General features: G+C 37.3%; 1 protein-coding gene across 1 annotated transcript; it reads right to left on the bottom strand.

Moving 5' to 3' along the window:
- Positions 1–1588: 1588 nt before the first annotated feature.
- LOC121408477 (deleted in malignant brain tumors 1 protein-like) lies at positions 1589–19379 on the bottom strand. Its single transcript, XM_041599957.1, has 11 exons — positions 19195–19379; positions 18207–18527; positions 11724–12038; positions 10907–11218; positions 9404–9736; positions 7551–7871; positions 6305–6622; positions 5537–5854; positions 4051–4210; positions 3194–3345; positions 1589–2061 (listed from the first exon to the last, which is right to left on the bottom strand). Exons 1-10 carry the CDS (start codon positions 19274–19276, stop codon positions 3195–3197), a joined length of 2631 nt encoding a protein of 876 aa, XP_041455891.1. The 5' UTR covers positions 19277–19379; the 3' UTR covers positions 1589–2061; position 3194.
- Between the last annotated feature and the right edge of the window lie 2907 nt (positions 19380–22286).

Raw genomic sequence — 22286 nt, 5'->3', positions numbered from 1 at the left:
TATTATATAGAACAATATACTGAGATTTGAATGGATACAATATCAAAAGTGGCATTTAATCGAACTTCTGAAACAAAAATTGATTGTGTTTTTGTTGTTGAAAAGACAATTATCTTGTCATTTAAACAAAATTTGTTTTTGCAAGAATCGTCTAATCAGTATAAATCCTATGAAGTCTGTCACTTATAGATAAATTAAGGTATCTAACAATCTATACTCGAATAGATTGTGTTCAGAGTATCTTTTCCCTCATTCCATCTCTCTCTTCTCCCTCCATTTCCCCCTCTCTGTCCCTCTCTCCTCCTCCTCTAGCTCTCCCCCTCTCTCCCCTTTTTTCTATCACCTTTGTTAATTAATGATTAAGGCCTACACTCAAAGTCTCAAACTAAAAGCAACAAATATGAGGCCTATATTTGTCGCTTTTATACAAATTTCACGCCATTTAATTGGTAAAAGTGAGAGAATTTATTTCCAAGTAATACCTTATAATGAAAACGGAAATCAATTCAACGATACCATTGTAAGAGCAACAACATAACATTGAAATAGTATCTTAATGAGTTATGTTTTCGTATTATTAAGACATTTCTAACAGCACACCCATAATAATTAACAACGAATTGTATAAATATATTATGTTCGTGAATTTTTGCATGTTCATTTATCATTAACATTGCGTACGTTATCATCCTTTTGTAATATTAATCAAAACAGTTTTTACCATGTTTTATAACTATCGGTTCAAATAAATTTAGAATATAAATTGAAAATAACTAAAAGTACTGTAAGAAAATCACATGTCTATATGTAAAACGGTAAATCTATATAGTATAGCACACTCCTTGAAAAAAAATAGCTAAGCAGGAAACCAGTGTAGTGTACAGTTAATTGATACAAAAAAAATAAGAGGATACACCATAAAATTGGAAGGACACCAGTCTGTGTTTTGAGAGAAACACATGCAACCTCCGATGAAAAATTGCACCAAAACAGAATAACACCAATAGGTGCCGAACTAACACCATAAGCATTGGTGTAAAATTCACGGAGTAATCGGCGGTCCTCTGTAAACTTCGGGGGGGGGGCACTTGACACTTCCATTGACGAGTGGATACCATGCGCGACCATGGGGTCTCGAAAAGCACCCTAAACACGTAATTTCCACATTCTGAAAATGCACCCCTTAACAAGTATTGGCGTGTGAAACCCTACCCTTAACAAGTATTAGGAACAAAACGATACTCTTGGCAAATATTCCCTGAAATGAACCCCTAAACAAGTACAGAAATATTTCATTGTTATGTCACGGGTCCTTCGGTCGTCGGTTTTCATTTGGTTTATAGTACGGCCCTAACTTCTACACCTCGCGCAAATCGGACTCTAAACACGTAGTGTTGCGGTAAAAAGTACATCCTTTATAAAACATTTAAATTTTGCCCCCGCAAATTTGACCCTAAACACGTAACTTTCCTAACGAAATAGATACCCCTTTTTCATTATTTTTGTATTTTTGACACCCTTATCACGTTACGTACGTAACGTGCCCTATCGTGAAAAGGACATCCTTTTTGCGTGTTTTTTTTTTGGTCGCGCATGGTATCCACTCGTCAATGTAAGTGCCCCCCCCGGGCTGTAAACACTATGGCCCATATTCTGAAATCGGATTTAATGTCAACTTTGGTCTAAGTGGTGGTTTCATTATGGATAGCTGATTTGACATAATTCTCTAACATTATAGAGTTTTAATGTATCAGTTCATAAATACTATTAAATCTGCTCTGGGAAGTATGAATAAGATAATTGTCTTCATACCATTGAAGAATTAGGAAAGTATACAGTTAACCTAAGTAACGTAAAATTTAAACAAAATTTTGGCATTTTTGGCTCCCCATAATTTTAGCACAAAGTTAGACCATGGTCTATGTCAAACCCGACTTCAGTATATGGGCATACGCTACAGTTTTCGCAGTGTATGAGAATAAGAAGGAAAATGATTTAAGCATCAATAATGAAACGTCATCTGCTAGCAATGCACAGGTTTGACTGCTTCCATCTCGTTCTCTGGAATAGAAATAAAAATATTAAAAAATATGTCATTAAAACGTAAATAACACAGTGCCAACTTTTAATGGCTATCTGCAGGTCACTTTTTAATTACTAGCCCCCCTTTGCTATGCTGTGTAGTAATTGTAAAACAATCGGTAATTGTAATTGTAAAACATCGGTGTAGTAATTGTAAAACAATCTTCGTCTCTTCACTCATTTAAGGCAAATATTTGAAGTAAAATTTCTGTGTCGTATCCTTTTTATCGTGAATTTATTCCTCCTTCGATTTAGTCATTACCAATATCTTCATCATGACCACCATCATCATCAACATCATCATCATATCACCGTCACCCTCAGCTTTATCATCTTCATCTTCATACTATAATATTGCATGAATTCATGTCTCGTATTTGAAAATATATGCCCATTCTGCTTTATAAATGTATTAATTAATTCAATTAGTATAAGTTTTGGATTGTCATTTTTTTCAAGCAATCTGCTTATGATGACAATCCTTCTCCTGCAAATTGTGAATATCATATAGCTAATCATTTTTTTTCTGGAATTATCTTTTTAGTACTCTTTATTTATGATTCATGCCAAACATGCTAACATATTATGTGTTATTATGTTATGAAAAATGTATTATACGAATGTTATGGATGCAGAAGAAAACAATAAATCAAAATCAAATTACAAATGTTCAATAAAAAAAGAAAAAGTAATGAATTAACATTCAGATTTTTTTACCAAGTATCTTAGATGCGAAGAGGAGATGATTTTTAAAGGCCTTCTGCAACACCGCATAATTACACAGGATAAGGTTTAAATGTGCAGAACCCATTTCATTTGATTTCAATCATCCCCTAAAATACGTGTATCCCTATTTCAATTCATTATATACATCACAGTGTAAACTAAAATAGTTATGATGCGGAGGATATGAAATAGAATTATGTTTTACAGGAATAAAATTGCAGTTTGACTAAGAAAAATGTATTTGGTTTAGTCAGACATTTGCGTGTTTTGTTCCTTTTCATACAAAAACTATTCCAGAGCATGGAAGTGGCCTGAAAATTTGATGATACACTGTTTGTCTCTATTTGCTATTCAATACTTTGTGATTGATTAATACCAAAGCTACCTCATGGACAAACGACTCCTGCATCTTGGAAGTGTAGGCATCTGTTGTTGAGGGGACCTGTGCTTGGACAGGCCATGAGGTCTGTCTCCTCTCCGGTACAACGGAGATTGGCAAGGATGACGTCACCAGTACCCTCACCAAAAGCAGCATACCTGAATTTAAAGTATTCGGAGAGAAATAAAAACGACATATTGATGATAGCTACTAAATGAAGGCAATTGAATCAACAATATTGAATATTTGGAGTGACAATTTTTCCAAATACTATATCACCTTGCATAAAAGCTGAATCCAACAAGTTAAGCGTTGGGTCAAAACAAAACAAAAACAACATTTAGGAAAGGTTGTCACAACTCCAACTTGTTGATTTAACATTTCATTAAAGAGTGAATCGATAGAGATCAAGCGCCTAAGGCGGTACAAGGGGAGTGGGACTAAAAAGAGAAACAGAGAAAATAATAATGGAAACAAATTAAAGATATAAAAGTAAAGAAAAAAATATTTATCTACAGGATTTTTCGCCTACCCCCGCCCTCCTCTCTCTCTCTTGACTGTGAATGCATCAAAACTTGACTTTTGTAAAGACTTTAAAGGGCAAATCTCCTCGCTTCGCTTCCCTTCACGACGTACGGCGAGTCGAAAACAACCGCTTTGTTCATTATTCTATAACCACCAAGATGTAGCTGGTACAAACAAATGTTAAAACGGCTGATTTCGACTCGCCGTACGGCCGCCGTATAGTAAATGTGTCCAAGGTATAACTACTGGGACCGGATTTACGCCATTGCTTGGATTACTCCACCAATTATATTTTGTCCCAACATCCAATTGACTAACGGTGAATAATAACTCCTTACGTTCGAGCGTATCCCTCGTTACCAAGACCAAGACTTCGACACACCACGGCGGCATCAGCATTGTCCCAGCCGTCGTGACAAATAGTCCCCCATTGTTGTTTGAATAATATCTCCACTCGTCCAGATCTATCATCTGGGCCGTTAACAAGACGGATTGGTGCTACAAACAAAAAGAACAATAAATCGACAACGAGCTATTTTCTTGTATATTTTGCGCCATTCTATAGGCTAATACTGTTACAAAATAAATATGCCTACTTACTTATTCATTGGCCTTTATATTTGTTTTTCTTGCATAAGGCCCCGTATTCCACAGAGGGGCGAGCTTTGAAAGACCAAAAATTGACAAGGTCTTACAGCAGCCTCCAAGATCACTTATTTTTCATCTCTGTGGAATTGCTCCAGAAGGCCCCTCTGAATCAAAGAACTCCGAAAAAGTGATCAATACTTCTTACCTTACCATGCAGGCTTTGACTAGTCCCATAGAGATCTTTCTTTGTTTTTCAGAGATCTTTAATGCAGCAAGTGTTTTTTCAGAATTCTTTCCATGGACTTTTCCTGGTCTTTCAGTGATCTTTCAATGATCTTTTGAGTCTTTCAGTGATCTCTGCAAAAATCTTAAGAAGCTGTCGAAGATTATGGATCATGGAAAGACTAATAAGAAATTTGAAAGTTTTTCAAGAGATCACTGAAAGACTGCGGAAAGGCCATCAAATGACCATTGTCCTGAAAGATCGCTGAAAGACTATCCATTTCAAACGTTTCTGGAGATCATGGAGACCACGAAGATCACTGAAAGATCAATCAGGATTTATGAAAGACCTCGGAGATCTTTGAAAGTTAATTGAGTCCTCTGAAAGCTAAAGCACGTTTCATGGCCTTACAGTGGTCTTTCAGAGGTCATGCTATCTGTGGAATGGGAGTTTAACCAAGTTAGAGTTTAATACATTCGATTAAAGAAGAGTGTACTATAACACAATCTGTAAATATGAAATGGGAGCAATTTTTATGGAAATATCATTCTTGGGGAGGAAATAATCTAATACTATTCAAACATTAATTTTGAAGAAACAAATGAGTGTGTGATATTCCAAAAACAAAATAGAAGAGGTAAATCAAAATCTACTCTGAATCGAAACATGAAACATTAGCAACTTTCAAGCTAGACGTCAAATTTTTATTTGTTCGGTAAACATGATATTTTCGGAATCACTACACAGACACTTTCTATACGCAGAGAATCTTTTGTCGAAAGCCCTTCAATGATAAATCGGTGAATCAGAAGAGCAATGTCGTCCCGGGCTCGGGACAAATGACATATTTGCAATTTTTCGTCCCGTCGCAATCTTGCAACGATCTGCTGTTCCGGTCCACCAACTTTTGACAAAGACCTATCAGCTGTCCATTGTGATTTGACTTGCATTTTTAAAGGAATTGGTGCGTTGTAGAAGGTGTCTGTGTAGTGAGTGCGAAAAGAAGAACTTACTTGATGTGCTCCGGGAACAACTAACACCGACATCTTCATGGTGTTTACAATAGGCATTCATTGGACCAATATTCTGGCACTGGAAAAGGTTCTCCTCGGGTCCATAGCATCTTACATCAGCAAGAATGACAGGTCCTGTTCCCATTCCATACCCAGCCTGGCTGATTACCTCCAGGGCGTAGTTGTAGCCAAGAGAACGACACGCGACGTAGGCGGCGTTCATATCAAATTGATTATCACAAACGGTTCCCCAAGTGCCGTTATAGAAGACTTCGACTCGTCCCTCGCTGTCTGATGGTCCGTCAACTACACGAATACCTGTGCAGATTTTTTTACATTTTAACATAATGTGACGTTCTCCTTGCAGTATCGTAAGTATCTGACATTTGTTCTTTTTTTATAATACTCGAGCAACAGGAAAACTGTGTTTGTCAAAATGCATCAAGCGATGCAATGATATAGATTCACATCAGTCAGAGGAAATCACGTTTACTCCAATAGCAATTCGAAGCGCTAGTCTTCAAAACATTGTGTAGATTTTTTTTAAATGAAACAAAATTATAGTCTGAGAAATTAAAATGTATGGGGCCTGTATACATCCATACAATTTAGTTTAATCTTTATGGATTGTTTCCCTATTTCTAGAGCTTATTTTATCTTTTAGTCGCATATTACTATTCATTTCAATTGATTCGGGGGGGTAAATAAACATTTCAGTTTGAACAATGAAGGAAAGAACCGATCAGTATCGCCTAAGGTTTTACTTACTTCGTGAGTTACTGCATCGTACTCCCGCATCTTCTGAGTGTGCGCAATCGTGATGCAATGGAAGATTACTTGGACAGGAGTAGAGATCTGTTTCATTTCCCAAACAGCGGACGTTGTCAAGAATGATATCACCTGAACCTTCTCCGTAGATAGCACAGCCGACGGCAGTTCCGGAGTCACCTAGTCCAAGCATTCGACAAACTACACTGGCATCTGTGTCATCCCAGAAATCATCACATACGGTTCCCCACTCTCCGTCGTAGAAGACTTCGACCCGACCTTCCTCCCTCGAGGGGCCATTGACGACACGTACTGATCCTGAGGAAACACGGTGTATATATATTGGAGCAAACCAATCATGAACCAACTTAAGACAACGCCGTGCAAGCAATTTTGTTTTATACTATGTTAATATTTATGCCTTACATTGAAAAACGCATGGAGAGAACTTTCTATCTTTATTGTTATTATCATTATCATTTCTACTGTACAAATTCCTATCCTGGTTCCTACAGATATAGCAATTATCATTGCATTAGACCATCAAGACCATGGAATTTGAACATAACACTTTAATATTGTTCAAATATAACAAAATGATATTGATGCGAATGGGTGTACCATGAGATGAACACTGCTGTCAATGATTGGCGCGGTGCCCTGTAAACACTGGTGGTGTGGAGTTTTGTTTTTGAATACGCCTATCACACCCATGTGGGCAGGACAATAACGGGATATTAACTGAATATAAATGAAGAATCGATTATACATGTATAAGGATTAGATTCATTGCAACCTCCACGTCATCCTCTAAACAATTGGTTACATGATATTTGCTCCGACAATAATTTGATCTCGTGGAAAATCTGCATTTTAAGCCAAACAACCTAACCTCCAAAACTAAATAAACCCTAATCTCATTCTTTACACTATTATGAACCAAAAACTCGATTGCAATCGCAGTGACCACGGAAAGGTTTTCAAGGTGGGGGCTGAGCCAAAAGTGGGGAGGGGGCTGACCATGCAAAAAATCACAATCATATGGTAATTTTTACGTTTTTGTACATGGTTTTGGAAAAGAGTGGGGGAGGGGGCTGAAGCCCCTCCCCCCGTTTTCGCGGCCCCTGAATCGTAACTCTAACCCTATGCCCTCTGAGATATTAAGACCAGAACAAATGTGGCAAGAGCATATCTCCTGTGACACGTGTCACCAAATCGATTAAGTGAAATGAAAATGACCGATTACCTGATAACGGAGGGGAGCAACGGACTCCTACGTCTTCGCCATGTTCGCAATCATGGACACCGATCCCAAGATTCTTGCATTGAAAGAGGCTATCTTCATCCCCAGTGCAGTTCAACTCATCCAAAGCAATTGCAAAGCTCCCCTGACCGAAGCCGGCATAAGAGATAGCTTCAAGTGCAGGACCGTATCCTAGAGTTTGACACGCTACGTTGGCAGCAGTCAGATCCCAGCCATCATCGCAGACACTCGCCCATTGAGACCGGTATAGAACCTCAACTCGGCCCTCGTAGATCGATTCGCCACCGGTTAGGCGGATCGATGCTGAAATAAAAATATGTGTACGAGAAATAGTTGGGTATGGAAGCTTAAAAGTGCCACCAAAATGTTCAGATAATCATCTCGTCATGTCTACATCCCGTGGGAGAGATGATCAGATGACAAGATCTTGGGTCTCGTCATGTCTACATCCCATTGGAGAGATGATCAGATGACAAGATCTTGGGTCTTGTTATGTCTACATCCCATGGGAGAGATGATCAAATGACAAGATCTTGGATCTCATCATGTCTACATCCCATGGGAGAGATGATCAGATGACAAGATCTTGAATCTCATCATGTCTACATCCCATAGGAGAGATGGTCAGATGACAAGATCTTGGATCTCATCATTTCTACATCCCATGGGAGAGATGAACAGATGACAAGATCTCGTAACTCATCATTACTACATCTTTTAGAAGATATGATCAGATGACTTGATCATGGATCCAAGATGTTCATTTGAGATCTTGTCATCTGATCATTTTCTCAACAGGATGTAGATATGACGAGATCCAAGATCTTGTCATCTGATCATCTCTACCACAGGATGTAGATGTGATGAGATCCAAGATATTGTCATCTCATCATTTCTCACACAGAATGTAGACATGATTAGATCCGAGATCTCGTGATCTGGTCATTTTTTCTAAGGAATGTAGACATAACAAGATTATTATCTGAACATCTGGGTGGCACCTTTAAGCTTCCATAGTTAGGTCATGCGTAATGGCGCATAAGCCTCGTAAACGGCACTAGTAATTTTTTTTGTACCGCTACGCAGAAAACTTTCAAGAACGTAAAAAAACGGTTGTCGAATGCCTTTTATGAGATAGAGCAATCAAGAAGTCTTTATCGAAAATTGGTGTCTTAAAAACAGTTTCCTCCGGGACTCTTGACAAACGACATATTTGCATTTATTTTTGGTTAGCTCAGAAACTTATTATACGACGAAACTGTTGTTATTTGAAGGGCATTTCTGAATACATTTACGCCGTGCTCCTGAATTCATTCTGCGTCGCGCTTGCCAAAAATCCATAGTATATCATAACGAAAGAGCAAGGGGAATATACCAAGCATGATTCCAAGAACCAATTGCGAAAAGAATGTCAATAATTGAAGTGAAACAAATCTACACACCTGTACCAAAAATGATACGTAACTCGAGGGAGATTGCAATTAGCCTCAGAAGATACTTAGCAATGTTGATACGGTATTTTGTCTTATTCTGAAAGATATTGTTAGGTTCTTAATACCTTTTTATTCGTTTCATATTTTAAATGAATTTAAAAGATCATTCTTGTTTTAAAGCATTGGCCTTTTAGGCCAATAACAACAGCTTTATTCCTTGACGCTGTAATAGTTGTCTTATAACAGGGCATAACATTTTTTCCAAGCTGAAAGATATATGTTGTTCATCCCACTCCCACATCGTTGTTTCTGTTTTCTCGTTTGTTTTCGTAAGAAATACTGTCGAGTTTACAAACGTGAATTTCTCATTAAAAAAAACTTAACATGATAAAGGATTCTTGCCTTGTGGACTTCGTATACATTTCACTCCTGCTTCTGCCTGAAGCAAACAATAACCGACCCCAAAACCGCGACTGTCGCACTGTGTGATATCAGGTTCGCCACCGTAACAGAATACGTCATCCAGAACCATACGTCCCGGACTCGTCTCATAGCGGCCGCCGCTGACTGCTTCTTCAGCATAGCCTAATCCTATAGAATTACAAACTATACTGGAAGGTCGTTTGAAGAGAGTCCAATCACGATCACAGACGGTTCCCCATTGGCCGTTGTAGAGGACTTCGACGCGACCTTCCTGTCGCGAATTCGAAGGACCTCCTCGAAGACGTGTAGGTGCTGTAGAAAAAAAATATGACACATCAAAGAAGCAAAAATCAAGAGCAATGTTGAACCCCCCCCCATAAAATACATTGAACCTGTGAAATACACTAAGCTTAAAAATAATTGATTATCTATAAGTATAGCACATTCACGAGACAAATTTTGCTGCTTGGAAAACGTACTTAACTAAGTAAAGATTATCATACCTCATCACCTGACAAGTTACAAACCAATTTCAAAAACTTGCAATTCTTTACCAACGTTAGTTCATGCTGTCCATTAAACATTTAGAATGTTTCGGTGGCATTAACTGTCTTCTATTCTAATGGTTGACATATTGTATTACATGGTCCTGGGAAGCGGAGGTGCTGAATCACTGAAGCACCCCCAAGATTTTCTTTGGCGTGCTGCGTGTATTATTTTCCACAGGCAGCATCCCGTGAATTCTGGTAAGTATTAAAGAATGGAGAAATGTAAGCAAAATGACCAATATTTTTTGTGGTGCATACCTTTTTTTTGCATGTCAAATTTCTCCAGACAGAAATGACCTCGATTTTGTAATGAAAACTTTTTCTTTGCTTGTAAAATTTACATCCGCACTGCCAGTTAAAATAAAAACGTTCCCAGGCCCTGTTGTATTACCTAATATTCGGTAACTTTACAAATGCAAGCTAATTAAATTCAATTCCAATCCACCTGCATAAATATTTTTGAACATATTACTCATTCTTACCCCACCACATGAAAACAAAAATGCAAACGTAACGCGATGGTATCACCAAATATTTACCGATCAATTTTTTAAAAATAATTTATTTGGATGATAATCAGTGTGGTGTCTGAATGTTCAGGGGGCCGTTGCAGAATGGTTGCGATCAAACGAAACTTCAAAAACAAATGCAACGTGATATTCATCCGATCAGAAGCATATATTTAGGATTTGCGCTCCATTATTTTTTGGTTGCGTTCAAACGCAACTCTTTCTGCAACTGGCCTAGGTGCATCGCAGATATAGCTTAGCATGCTTAGGAGGATCGAACCATTGAGTGTAAAGACATGAAAAAAATGCTTTAGACCCCAACACTTGGCGTGGCCAGAACACCCGGCAGCATTGGTGAACATACTGATCATTCTTCACACCAAGACTTGGGAGGACATACTTTTCTTTGATATCTTGTGATTTACCGAAAATTCCTTCATGGCAGCGGAGACCAACGTTTCGTCCGTAACGACAATCGTGGGTAGTGATTTCTCCGCAACGGAGAATGCTTGATCGCCAACCGTCGCAGTTGAATTTATACACATCGGTCAAGTTACTTTCACCGAATTCGTTGTCGTAGAAAACATGGCTAGGGTAACCCAAACCAAGTGTTCGACACACGATAGTGGCTTCATCGCGATTAAATCGATCGCTGCAAACTGATCCCCATTTGCCGTTGTAGTGCATCTCAACTCGGCCTTCAAACCTGGATGAACCTCCAACCAGACGAAGTATTGCTGCGGGAGTTGTGTTATTGATAAGGAGTAAGAAATGTATGAAAGTGATGAATAATAAGAACAATTTTTTCGTCATGATTCTCAGGACACTACACTCTAAAAAGGGTTTACCCAATATTGGGTAGAATGGGAACATGCATTTTGGTTGGGTAAAAGATATTTTGTAAAAATGGATGTACGATTGACCATGAAGCGTAGTCCAAAAGGGGCCCAATTTTTCTTCAAAAATTTCTGACGATAAAAAGTGACCACGTTTCGAATTTTACCTCGAAAGTTTTGACAAGCAAAGGTATTAGGGGGAGAATCATTCTAATGACACCCTTGGTGCCCCCAAACACATAAATTTGTAATGCACACTTTTCTATAATCTTGTTTTAATCACATATTTGATTTATTTTTCATGATCGACCGGTTGCAAGACGGTGCTCTAGCACCTTAATCAGAATCATCCCATGCAGAATACCGCAAAATGATATCGGTAATGATTATGTTACAAGTGTCTTACATGCTGGATCACATTGTACCCCTGCATCCGAGCTGTGGTCGCAAAACGCCGGTGCCGGGGCAGTATGTCTACAGTCCAGGAGATTCTCTTCGTCTCCTGTACATCGAGTAAAAGCCATCCAGATTGGTCCTGTGCCCTCTCCAAAGTTCGCTCGGATGGTAGCAACACCGATTTTAGGGAATCCCAGGCTCTGACACGCCACCTCAGCATCAGTATCCTCCCAATACGAATGGCAGACCGTACCCCATGTACCGTTGACAAGTACCTCGACCCGGCCTTCGGTAGGATTCGAGCCGTTCACTAACCGGATGTTTGCTGGAATTTGACGAAAGGCAGTAAAATATTAGAAACGTTTTATTGATACACTCTGAAGTCGGCTCACCTTTATTAAAGGACAAGTCCACCCCAACAAAAACTTGATTTGAATAAAAAGAGAACAATTCAACAAGCATAACACTGAAAATTTCATCAAAATCGGATGTAAAATAAGAAAGTTATGGCATTTTAAAGTTTCGCTTATTTTCAACAAAATAGTTATATGAACGAGCCAGTTACATCCAAATGAGAGAGTTGATGACATCACTCACTCACTATTTCTTTTGTATTTTATTATATGAAATATGAAATATTCTAATTTTGTCCTCATTGTCCTGTGAAACAGTTTTATTTTGCCCTGAACACGTGGAATTCCATTAGTTTAACATTTTGTGCTTCAGGCAAGGAGGTCCTAATCGTCAAATTCGTAAAAATTGAAATATTGTATAATTCAAACAATAAAAAACAAAAGAAATAGTGAGTGAGTGACATCATCGACTCTCTCATTTGGATGTAACTGGCTCGTTCATATAACTATTTTGTTGAAAATAAGCGAAACTTTGAAATGTCATAACTTTATTTTAAATCCGATTTTGATGAAATTTTCAGCATTGTGCTTGTCTGATTTTTCTCTATTGATTCAAATCAACATTTTTCTGAGGTGGCCTTGACCTTTAAAGACGAAGAACCTGACCTTTTGCAGATGAAATATAACCTATTAATAAAAATGTTTGTTAAGACATGCAGATGGTCCATGTCTATTACTTGTCCATTTGATTAAGCCTTTGTATATAATTCATAATATCTACTACTTGCTAGTTGCTACTGTATTCAAGTCTATTCAGTTGAATTTGAAAGCCATCCGATAAGAATAAACGTAGACCAGGGATTCGTTTCATAAAGACTTGTTATGATAACAAATGCAATATTTCTATAACAAATTTAGTATCAGCCAATCAGAACGAAGGATTTCAGTGGCTTATAACTGCTATTGTAAATGTGTTATTGCAACAAGTTTTATGAAACGGGTAACCATGCATCTTGGATTTCAGGGGACAGTGTTATATTTCACCAATTTGTCCCGAATCCTCATACAACCCTGCCCGCCCCGGTCGGTCATCGATTTGTTGTCCTGTGTTTCACGATTTTAAACACATACATGTGAGAAGTTTTACGCTATGTAAAAAAAAACCCGATAAAATTAGTGAAAATAGTGAAAGTGACGATGGATGTCAGTGTTGTAGTCAAGGCTCAAACCTCCAAGGCCAAGGCTAAGGCCAAGGCTTTAATACCCAAGGCCAAGGCTTCAATAACCAAGGCTGAGGCCAAGGCATGGAAACCAAGGCCAAGGCCAAGGCCTGAAAACTTCAAGGCCAAGGCCAAGGCATTTCAATTGTACAATATATGGAACAAAAATTAGACAGCAATGCTTAGGCGGCATACATGACACACAGGACCAAATGTATAAAAGGTGTGAGCGAGCAAAATTTTTGACCCTTGTACATTTAAAACGAAAATAATTTCATGATAGATCATGTAGATTTAGACATAAAATTAAGATAAATATATAGTTACCTTTATACATTTGACTATTGTTCTAGGCGATTCACATTGCAATAATTATTATTACCAAGGTGATCTGATCCTGGCATGCCCATTCTCAACATATGTCTTTCTCCTCTACCTGGGACAGGGGAGGCAGAATGTATTTTTTTTTTTTTTGGGGGGGGGAGGTCAAAGCCAAAAAGCACTTACAGTATAAGTCAAAATGAGAATTATGGTGCAAACAGATATTTTCAAAATGAGATTATCAACTCTGTGAAGAAGTTGTGTGTTTTGTGGAAATTAAGTTCAGCAAAGCTTTTTTAAGTGATTTCTAATTGATAAGACAGATATTTTGATTTAGGCTTTAATATCCCGCTATAGAAAGCATAGCGAGCAAGTGGTTTTGAAAAAAAAAATCAATTTTGAAGTTGTAAAACTCAATTTTGGGTCAATTATGGTGCTAATCACTGTTAAAAGGACATCCTTGCGAGATGTTGTAATAAGATGTAATAAGAAATGAAATTTAAATATTTCGAGCTGTTTTTGTAATCATGAAAAAGGTGTGCATCTTAATACTAAACAAATTAACGCGAGCACAAAACACAAGCTGAAATTTTTACTGACCAGAAAAGGAAGCTGTTCTGGACTGCATTTAGTGACTCATAAATAGGATACATAACTCACCAATCAAATAATGCGAGCGCAAAGCGCGAGCTCAAAAATTTGTAATATTCCGACCTAAAAACTAGACATTCTAAGCATTTTTTTGGTGTAAATTGAATGCGAACCTTGCTTAACAATAATTTATGCAAGCACAATCCAAAATTTGTTGATTTTGAAACCTAAATTTTTCTCTGTATGCCATGCTTGGCCCCTCAAAATTTTTGGCTCATCATGCCATTGATGCCATAGCCCATTTGGAAATGACAAAATTGAAGTTTGTGTTCAAGTTTACCGAATCTTTTCAGAATATCATTAAGACTTAAAACATTCTTGTTGGTCAAAGAAAATAATACAAGGAAAACATAATGGAATAGAAATCAACCTTGTTATCATTCTTTCGAGTAAGCTATTTTTAAAGTATGAAAATTGTTGTCAAAATTGCAGTCAGATCTGTCAGAATTATTCCTGTCATAAAATCACTATAATCAGTGGCATACCGTGGGTCACGGCATTGGGGGGCACCAGCAAAAACTTGGAATTGCCTAGTGAGCGCGCGAAGCGCGCCCAGTTGCCAGTTATACTGACCTAATAGAGATATTTTTATAAGGACAGTGGCAATAAACGGACATGTATCTCACTAGTCAAATAATAAGCGAGCGCGAAGCGCGAGCTTAAAATTTTTGATATTCAAACCTAAAAGGGACATTACAATCTTTTGTAATCATGATATGTACCTGTCTCGCTAAATAATGCGAGCGCGAAGCGTGAACTGAAATTTTTGTAAAAATTGACCCCAAACAGGAAGATTTTAAGGACTATATTTTAGGAATCTTTTATCTATTAAGATTATACACATCTCACCATAGTCATCTAATGGGATTGCCAATAAGCGCTTGCTGATTTTGTTAGAATTACATCTAAACATGCACATAAAGCACTTGTAATCATGATAAACATACCCATCTCACTAATCAAATCTTGCGAGCGCGAAGCGCGAGCTGAAAATTTAGGAAATTCAGACCTGAAGAGGGGCATTTTAAGGCTTGTTTGTAGGAATTCAAGAAGACCTTACGTAGTTCACTAACCAAATGATGCCAGCGCGAAGCGCGAGCTGAAAATTTTTGATATTCAGATCAGAAAACAGAAAAAGGGACATTTTAAGGACTCATTCTAGGAATTGATGGAGAGCAGACATCTTTCACCAATCCACTACTGCGAACGTAAGCACAGACAGGAAATGTTTTATATTAAGAAATTGAAATGGGACAATCACTTAAAGTATTCATGAAAAAGAAGCATACTATTGTACATGTAAAATAATAACTCGAAGTGCGAGGAAATATATTTGGTAGTTTGGTGTATATTGACTTGAAAACGGGAGGTTTTAGTATAACAGGATTATATATCTCGGTAAACAGACAATGGGAGCACCAGGAACAATGAAGACATATGCCCTGAGCAAATTATGTTTCATTTATATGAAAAAAATGTTTCTTATGTACATGAAATGTAACATAACATAATTATAACATTATAATGAACATTAACATGATTAATGTCTTCTTTCCCCACTACGTTTCTCTTCCTTTCTCCCTCTTTTCCTCCTTTTTTTAGTCAGCCGATGGGGGGGGGGGGGGCACGTGCCCCCATGCCCCCCCTCCTGTAGTTACGCCACTGACTATAATCCTAATCATAATTATTATCATTATTATTGATATTGTCATTATCCTTATTAGTCATGATTACATATTAATTTTCATCACTTCTCTTTGTTACATAATGATGTGATGATAATTGCAATTGATGGCACTGCTAAGTACATTTACTGCTTCTGCTGCTGCTACTGCTGACTGGTAGTATTTAGTGTCATTAGATATACAGAACAATTGAAACATTTATAATTACTTATATAAAACAAATGAAAGTACAAAATACAAAATGCCTTGAAAAAGCCTTGAAAATGCCTTGAAAATGCCTTGAAATTTCAAGGCTCAAAATCCTCAAGGCCAAGGCCAAGGCCCTCTCAAGGCCAAGGCTTAAATGTTCAAGGCCAAGGCTTTGAAAAAATAGGCCTTAAGGCGCCTTAAGGCCAAGGCCGAGCATCAAGGCACTACAACACTGATGGATATTATTTAAATTTTAATGATTTTGGAATATTTCGTGGAACCTATATTACCGTGTGAGTAAAAACCCCTGACACCTCACAAATCCCTAATTTACACTCTAAAAATGAAGTGCTAATTCAGCTCTTAAAGAGCGTGTATAGTGACTGCACTTCGGAGTGCTGAGTTTTCTCGTTCAAATTTGAATTAGGCAAATCAGCACTCCGAAGTGCAGTCACTATACACGCTCTTTAAGAGCTGAATTAGCACTTCATTTTTTAGAGTGTAATAATAATAAAAAAATGTCATGAACGCATGATCATTACATATGGCTGGAAAGAGCAAAGAGCATCTTCTCCCAAATAATTTGATACCATATTAAAGTGCTATGTCTTTGCGCTTGGATGATCAGTAGGTATTCTTTGCAGTGATGTAAATTTTGATTTGCACCAAAGTAAGGCATGACTGTACTGAATGAACCCCGGATGCCTACGATGTCATAATCCAACATGAGTTTGTAAAGATAATTTGCAAATCCCTTTTCAATGAAATTAACTTCGGAATCGATATTTATAATGTAAATTACTGAAAAGGTGTTTTGAAGTGGATTTTAATGCAGCCCTTGTGGGATTATGACCGACATCATTGACAGGGTTATATATCAGCAGTAGATATGAACATGGCGTGTGTATGCGTACGTCTGCCCGTTAACTTTAACTGATTCAAAGTATCTATATCCGTAATCGGTATCTCAAATAATTTCGTGAAAAATGTAATGAGCCAAACATTTTGAGGGGGGCACAGTTTGTCGTGTATGTGTGAAAATTTCAATAAGTTGCGAGCTATCAAAAATTCCAACCAGTAATAATATAAATCTAATTTTGTGATAGATTTTTACACGATATTCAATAAATAAAATCCTAATTGTTCCACCCTTTTTCTATTCCTCTTCCTTCTGGGGCCCCAATGACCCCAATTCTCCAATACGCCAGCGATTCGGATTTTTAGCGTAAAAAACTACCGCTCTCAATAAAAAAGTTATATAAAAAACGCGTGTGAAGGGCTTAATGGAAAAAAAAATCACCATTTTATCCTGATAATGAGTAGTCTGCCGGCATATCAATCACCCTATGGCGGTAAGACCCCATGATTTGGTAAACTATTCTGAACGTATGGTGTATCAAGGCAGAGCTGTTTTTTTGTGTTGTTTAAGAACACATCAGTATGGATATATGATATGTAATTATGAGTATATCGTTTGCTATGCGAAAGTAATGTTAACAACGTGATAAAGTTTCACTGACTTTTCGATGGGGGCTATAGGGGGCCATAAGACCAAGGAGGGAAAATGGAAAAAAGGAAATAAGAGGATAGGTAAATAATTAAATTATACACTTTTTGAATATTATATTTTGTGCTAGTTTGCTTTGCTTGCTCGCAATTTTTTAAAACTTTGGTTCATCCATCATATTGTCCTCTCATTTTTTTAGGCTTATTTTCCTATCATATGTTTTGATAAATGTTCACATCTGTGTCAACTTATTTTCGATCATTTTATTCAAACATATTCTGTTATGTCACCTGAAAATAGGGGCAGCAGCCCGACCACGGAGATTAAATTCTAAATAATATACACAATACATATTATAACTTGGAAGTGTCCCATAAGTGAACCGCAAAAAGATTCTGGTCACCTTTTCGTAGACCATACACCCTTCCGAAAGAAAAGTAGTATACAGTCATTTCCTACTTTACTATATGTTTTTCGTATCAAACAAATTAATTTAAACTCTTAGGTGGTCAATTTCGAACTTCTTTCTTCTCTTATCCACCTCGCCCCCGAAAAAAATATTCTTACATGCTGGAAATTGTGCACATCGAACCCCTGCGTCTTGATCATGTCCGCACGAGGTGGTTCCTGCATTGTCGCACTCGAAGATATCTTTTTCATCCCCTGAGCAGTTTACTCCATCGAAAAGCACAGGTCCTTTGCCTCGCCCGAATCCTGCACCTGACACAGCTTGGAGAGCTTGACCAAACCCCAGGGAGCGGCAGACTACATTGGCGTCCCGCAGATCCCAGTCGTTGTCACAGATGGTACCCCATTTTCCGTTGTGCAACACTTCGACTCGACCGAATCTACTCATCATAGACCCACCAACGAGCCTAATGTTGTTCTCTGGAAGATTAAAACGACTTTTCCCCATTAACATCAAAATCACCTTTTAAAATATAAAGCCTTTCCATTATTTTTTTCATTAATGCCTCTTAATTTTTTTTGTAAATTCCCCTCTTCCCAAAGCGCTTGTCACTTGGCATAAATGTGTATGCTGAGAAATATAGATAGGCCTACATTGTAGATTGTCCTTGGTTTTTAGATAATTTTTGGTCTTGTCCAACTGATTTTCTTTACACATTTTTTTTAAACGGAAGTTTGTCAAATTTGAAATACTCAATATTGAGTAAAGGCATAAAGAGTTAGGCCCAATTGGTATTTATTTTTTCTTTTGAATGTTTTTAATTATCATCTGAATTTCGTTGAAGAAAAGTTATATTTTAACAATATTATTCATTCCAGGGAACCCACATCGGCCAGCTGTGCTTTCCGTTGGGTTCCTTTTTTCATTTCTGTATTATATTTTGTTTCAGTTTATAATTTTTGTTTGAATAGGTAATGAAAAAATATAATCAATCGAGTCAAAATGTGATGTAGGCCTTTGTGGAACAGTGTGCCACATTGGATAAATTTTGACATTCTGCATAAACAGTCCTCGTTCATTTAGCTTTGTGTTATGGGACACAGATGAAGTTGAAAGTAGATTATTTATGAAAATAAAATCACTTACCTTGTGCATTTGCTAATGCTGAAATCAAAGATATTATTAAACAAGACACCAACATTATTTCTCTTGATCGGGAAGACCACATTGGTTGTTTAAAATACAAGTATCTATGTCTGCAAGTTTCTTCGACCAGCACTTTTCAAAAATGAATGTCGACCACCCTTTCCCTCCACGTTTATACCCTGTTTTTCCTGAAGTGATCTAATTCAGACAAATAAGCAACCTGTAAACAAGGGGCGAAATCCATCAGCCTTTAATTTTTAGAGGAGTGAGTGTACAGAAAAAATGGAATTGGATGGCCGTGGAAAAAGAGGGCAGGGATTTCAAAATCTTTAGGTATATCAATATTTTTTTTCTCTGTCTCATCACTATATTTTTTATCACTTCGTCGACACCACCACCGACGTCATTGTCATCATCATCGTAGTAATTCATTATTGTAAATATAATCATTGGCTTAAAGGAGATAATTAGATTCCGTCGAGATAGGGGTAGGGTTGCGCCCCTCGCCTCCTAAACGGATGCTCTTTCTAATAATACACTTATTTGTATCTCCATTCGACACCATCAACCGAGACCTAGGAAGCTGGTCATGCTGGTAGAGGAGGAAGTAGTGATCTACTTACATGTTTCCTTGATTGCAACACAGATAGTAAAATAGGCAGGGTGTTACACAAAGGTGCGTGCACTTTATATGGAAGTGAACCGGAATATTATTCAGGCCTCTGTCACAAGGATCCAAAACCGACCAAAGGTACCACGTTATTTCCAATGGCGTACGATCGGTATGTGGAGTCGATTTCGTCCAAGAGACGTGGGATTGTGGCATCTTATCGCACAGTCATACCAAACAAACCGGCTTCAAACTAAAATTATTCAATTGCATGTTATTAAAAATAACGTAAACATAGTAATTTTTTTAAAGTTGTTATTCATTGAATTCATTCAATACATCAATACAATATCACATTTTTTTTCTTTTCGAGTAACATAATACACATAAAATATACATAGTTATTTCATCATTCATTTGACTTGATATAGTAATGGTTTTATCGGTCAAATGTCAAATCTTAAAAATGGTCTGATGGCAGAAATTCAAATCATAGTCTTCTGAATGGTTTAACCGTTGTTTGGTGCATATCCTATGTCGTGTATAAGCTACAATGAAGAGATTTTAATGTATATTCAATTTGGTATGAGTTCAAGAATGAGATATTTTATCATGCAAAATGGCAATTTGAATCCAATTATCATTGAGATGTTCAAAGAGCGTTAACTCAGCGGGGAAATTCCATGTCATCTCTATTTCATTTAGATTAATTAGTTGGTGATTACTCTATGTGTATATGAAACGTCTTTTGTAACTCTAGACATAATGTGTCTCGAAATAGTTAAAATGAGAAAGGAATATTGAGGAAAAATTCGCGCTCATGCCCCCTTCCCCCGTAGTTACGCCACTGATAAACGAGAAAAAGAAAAGAAAACAGTTGTTTGGTAACCAATGCTCTGATGGTAGAAATATAAATCGCAGTCATGCACCTAAATGGTTTTCGTGCTCTTGTTTAGCCTGCATGCAGTTTCTACTTAATTGTGGTCTTGTGTTTGATAGGCCTACTGTAAAATCAAAACCCTTAGTCCAGTCGCGCGGACCCAGGGTGAGAGAGGGGTGGGAGCGTTCTTAAAAAAAATCAGTCAGATTGATTAGACAAGTAGTCAGCTGGTTGAAACTGATATGACATCACTGATGGTTATATTTCTGACATAAATTCTCGTCAGAAATAACTCTGTTCTACTCTGTTTCGGGGGTAAGAATTATAATGGTATACCACTACGTATGTCAGATGGACAGCAGAGGGATGTGAATGGGATGTACAGATTTAAGGTTAAGAGAGTAAGAGATGTTTTTTGTTGTTATTGAAGTCAGATGAGTTAGAGGGGTACATGCAATGTGAGGGCCACTGGGAGTTGGTTTGAGGAGTTAAAAGCGTGTCATGTGGAATATATGTTGACCAGTGTGAGTGTCCGAATGAAGCTGATCAACTCTGCTAGTTCCCAGGACCGAACTTACTTCTCCTTAATCCACTTTGATCAATATTTATTTTTCAAGCCTATACGCCCATTTGAATTCTTCTTCGGAAGTGACAAATTTACCATTTACCAGTAGATAATCAAAGCGGATGATTGCAATGAAGTAAAGAGCGCCTTGATCATATCCGATGAAACACTTCACAGTTGAACTTACATCAAGTATCAAACCGACCATGATATCATCAAAGAAGTGGAAATCGATATTTGTTGAGCAAAATTAATATTTCTTAGCCTTGGAATTCTCCAACGCAAACAATGGTACCAATATTTATACATGGAAAGATTACTTGACTATTTAAGCGCTCTTACCACGTTTTACTGGTACTGAGTAATCCTAAGCCCTGGGTCAACAACCACTTCGTTATTTTCGTGATGTGATCCCGTTTGGCATGGTTTGCCTAGTGAAAGCGGTATATTGTTTTATGTGTAATGTTCTGTTACTAAGATTTTAATTCAGAAATGTTTAATTAGAACTGAAAGAGAGAAAGAGAATATTATTGGCAACAATAGTCATATAAGACTCATTATCGATAAATCGATACCACACAACGATAGAAGAAAGTTGGAAATAAGAGAAACTAGTAAAACAAGTCACCGACAAGTTGATTTCTCATGAAAAGGTAGGGAAATGATTTCTTTCTATGAAAATTTATCTCATCAGAATAAACAAAATTAATGTTGCAATATATTTCTACTGTTATTACTATAGGAACATTCCTTGTTTCTGAGCGTTTAATGGTGACAGAATTTATCATGAAAATCATCTTTCGAAAAACAGCTTTGGTTATCTCATGCAGCTGTAACAATTTCAGTGTAAGCACCTCCCATACCAAGCTAGACCTATATCTAATTCTATAACTAATTTGAAAAACAAAGCACACCAAATTTATGAAAACATCAAACTATCTGTCTACTTTAATTAGTTAACAGCGAAGGGCAACTTTCTAAACGGTATGTGAATTATAATATTTGAACATCTTGAATTCACCCTATCCAAATATATA

This window comes from Lytechinus variegatus, chromosome 2 (assembly GCF_018143015.1).
Source record: "Lytechinus variegatus isolate NC3 chromosome 2, Lvar_3.0, whole genome shotgun sequence".
Taxonomy (NCBI): Eukaryota; Metazoa; Echinodermata; class Echinoidea; order Temnopleuroida; family Toxopneustidae; genus Lytechinus; species Lytechinus variegatus.
This window is presented reverse-complemented; position numbering and strand designations above follow the sequence as displayed.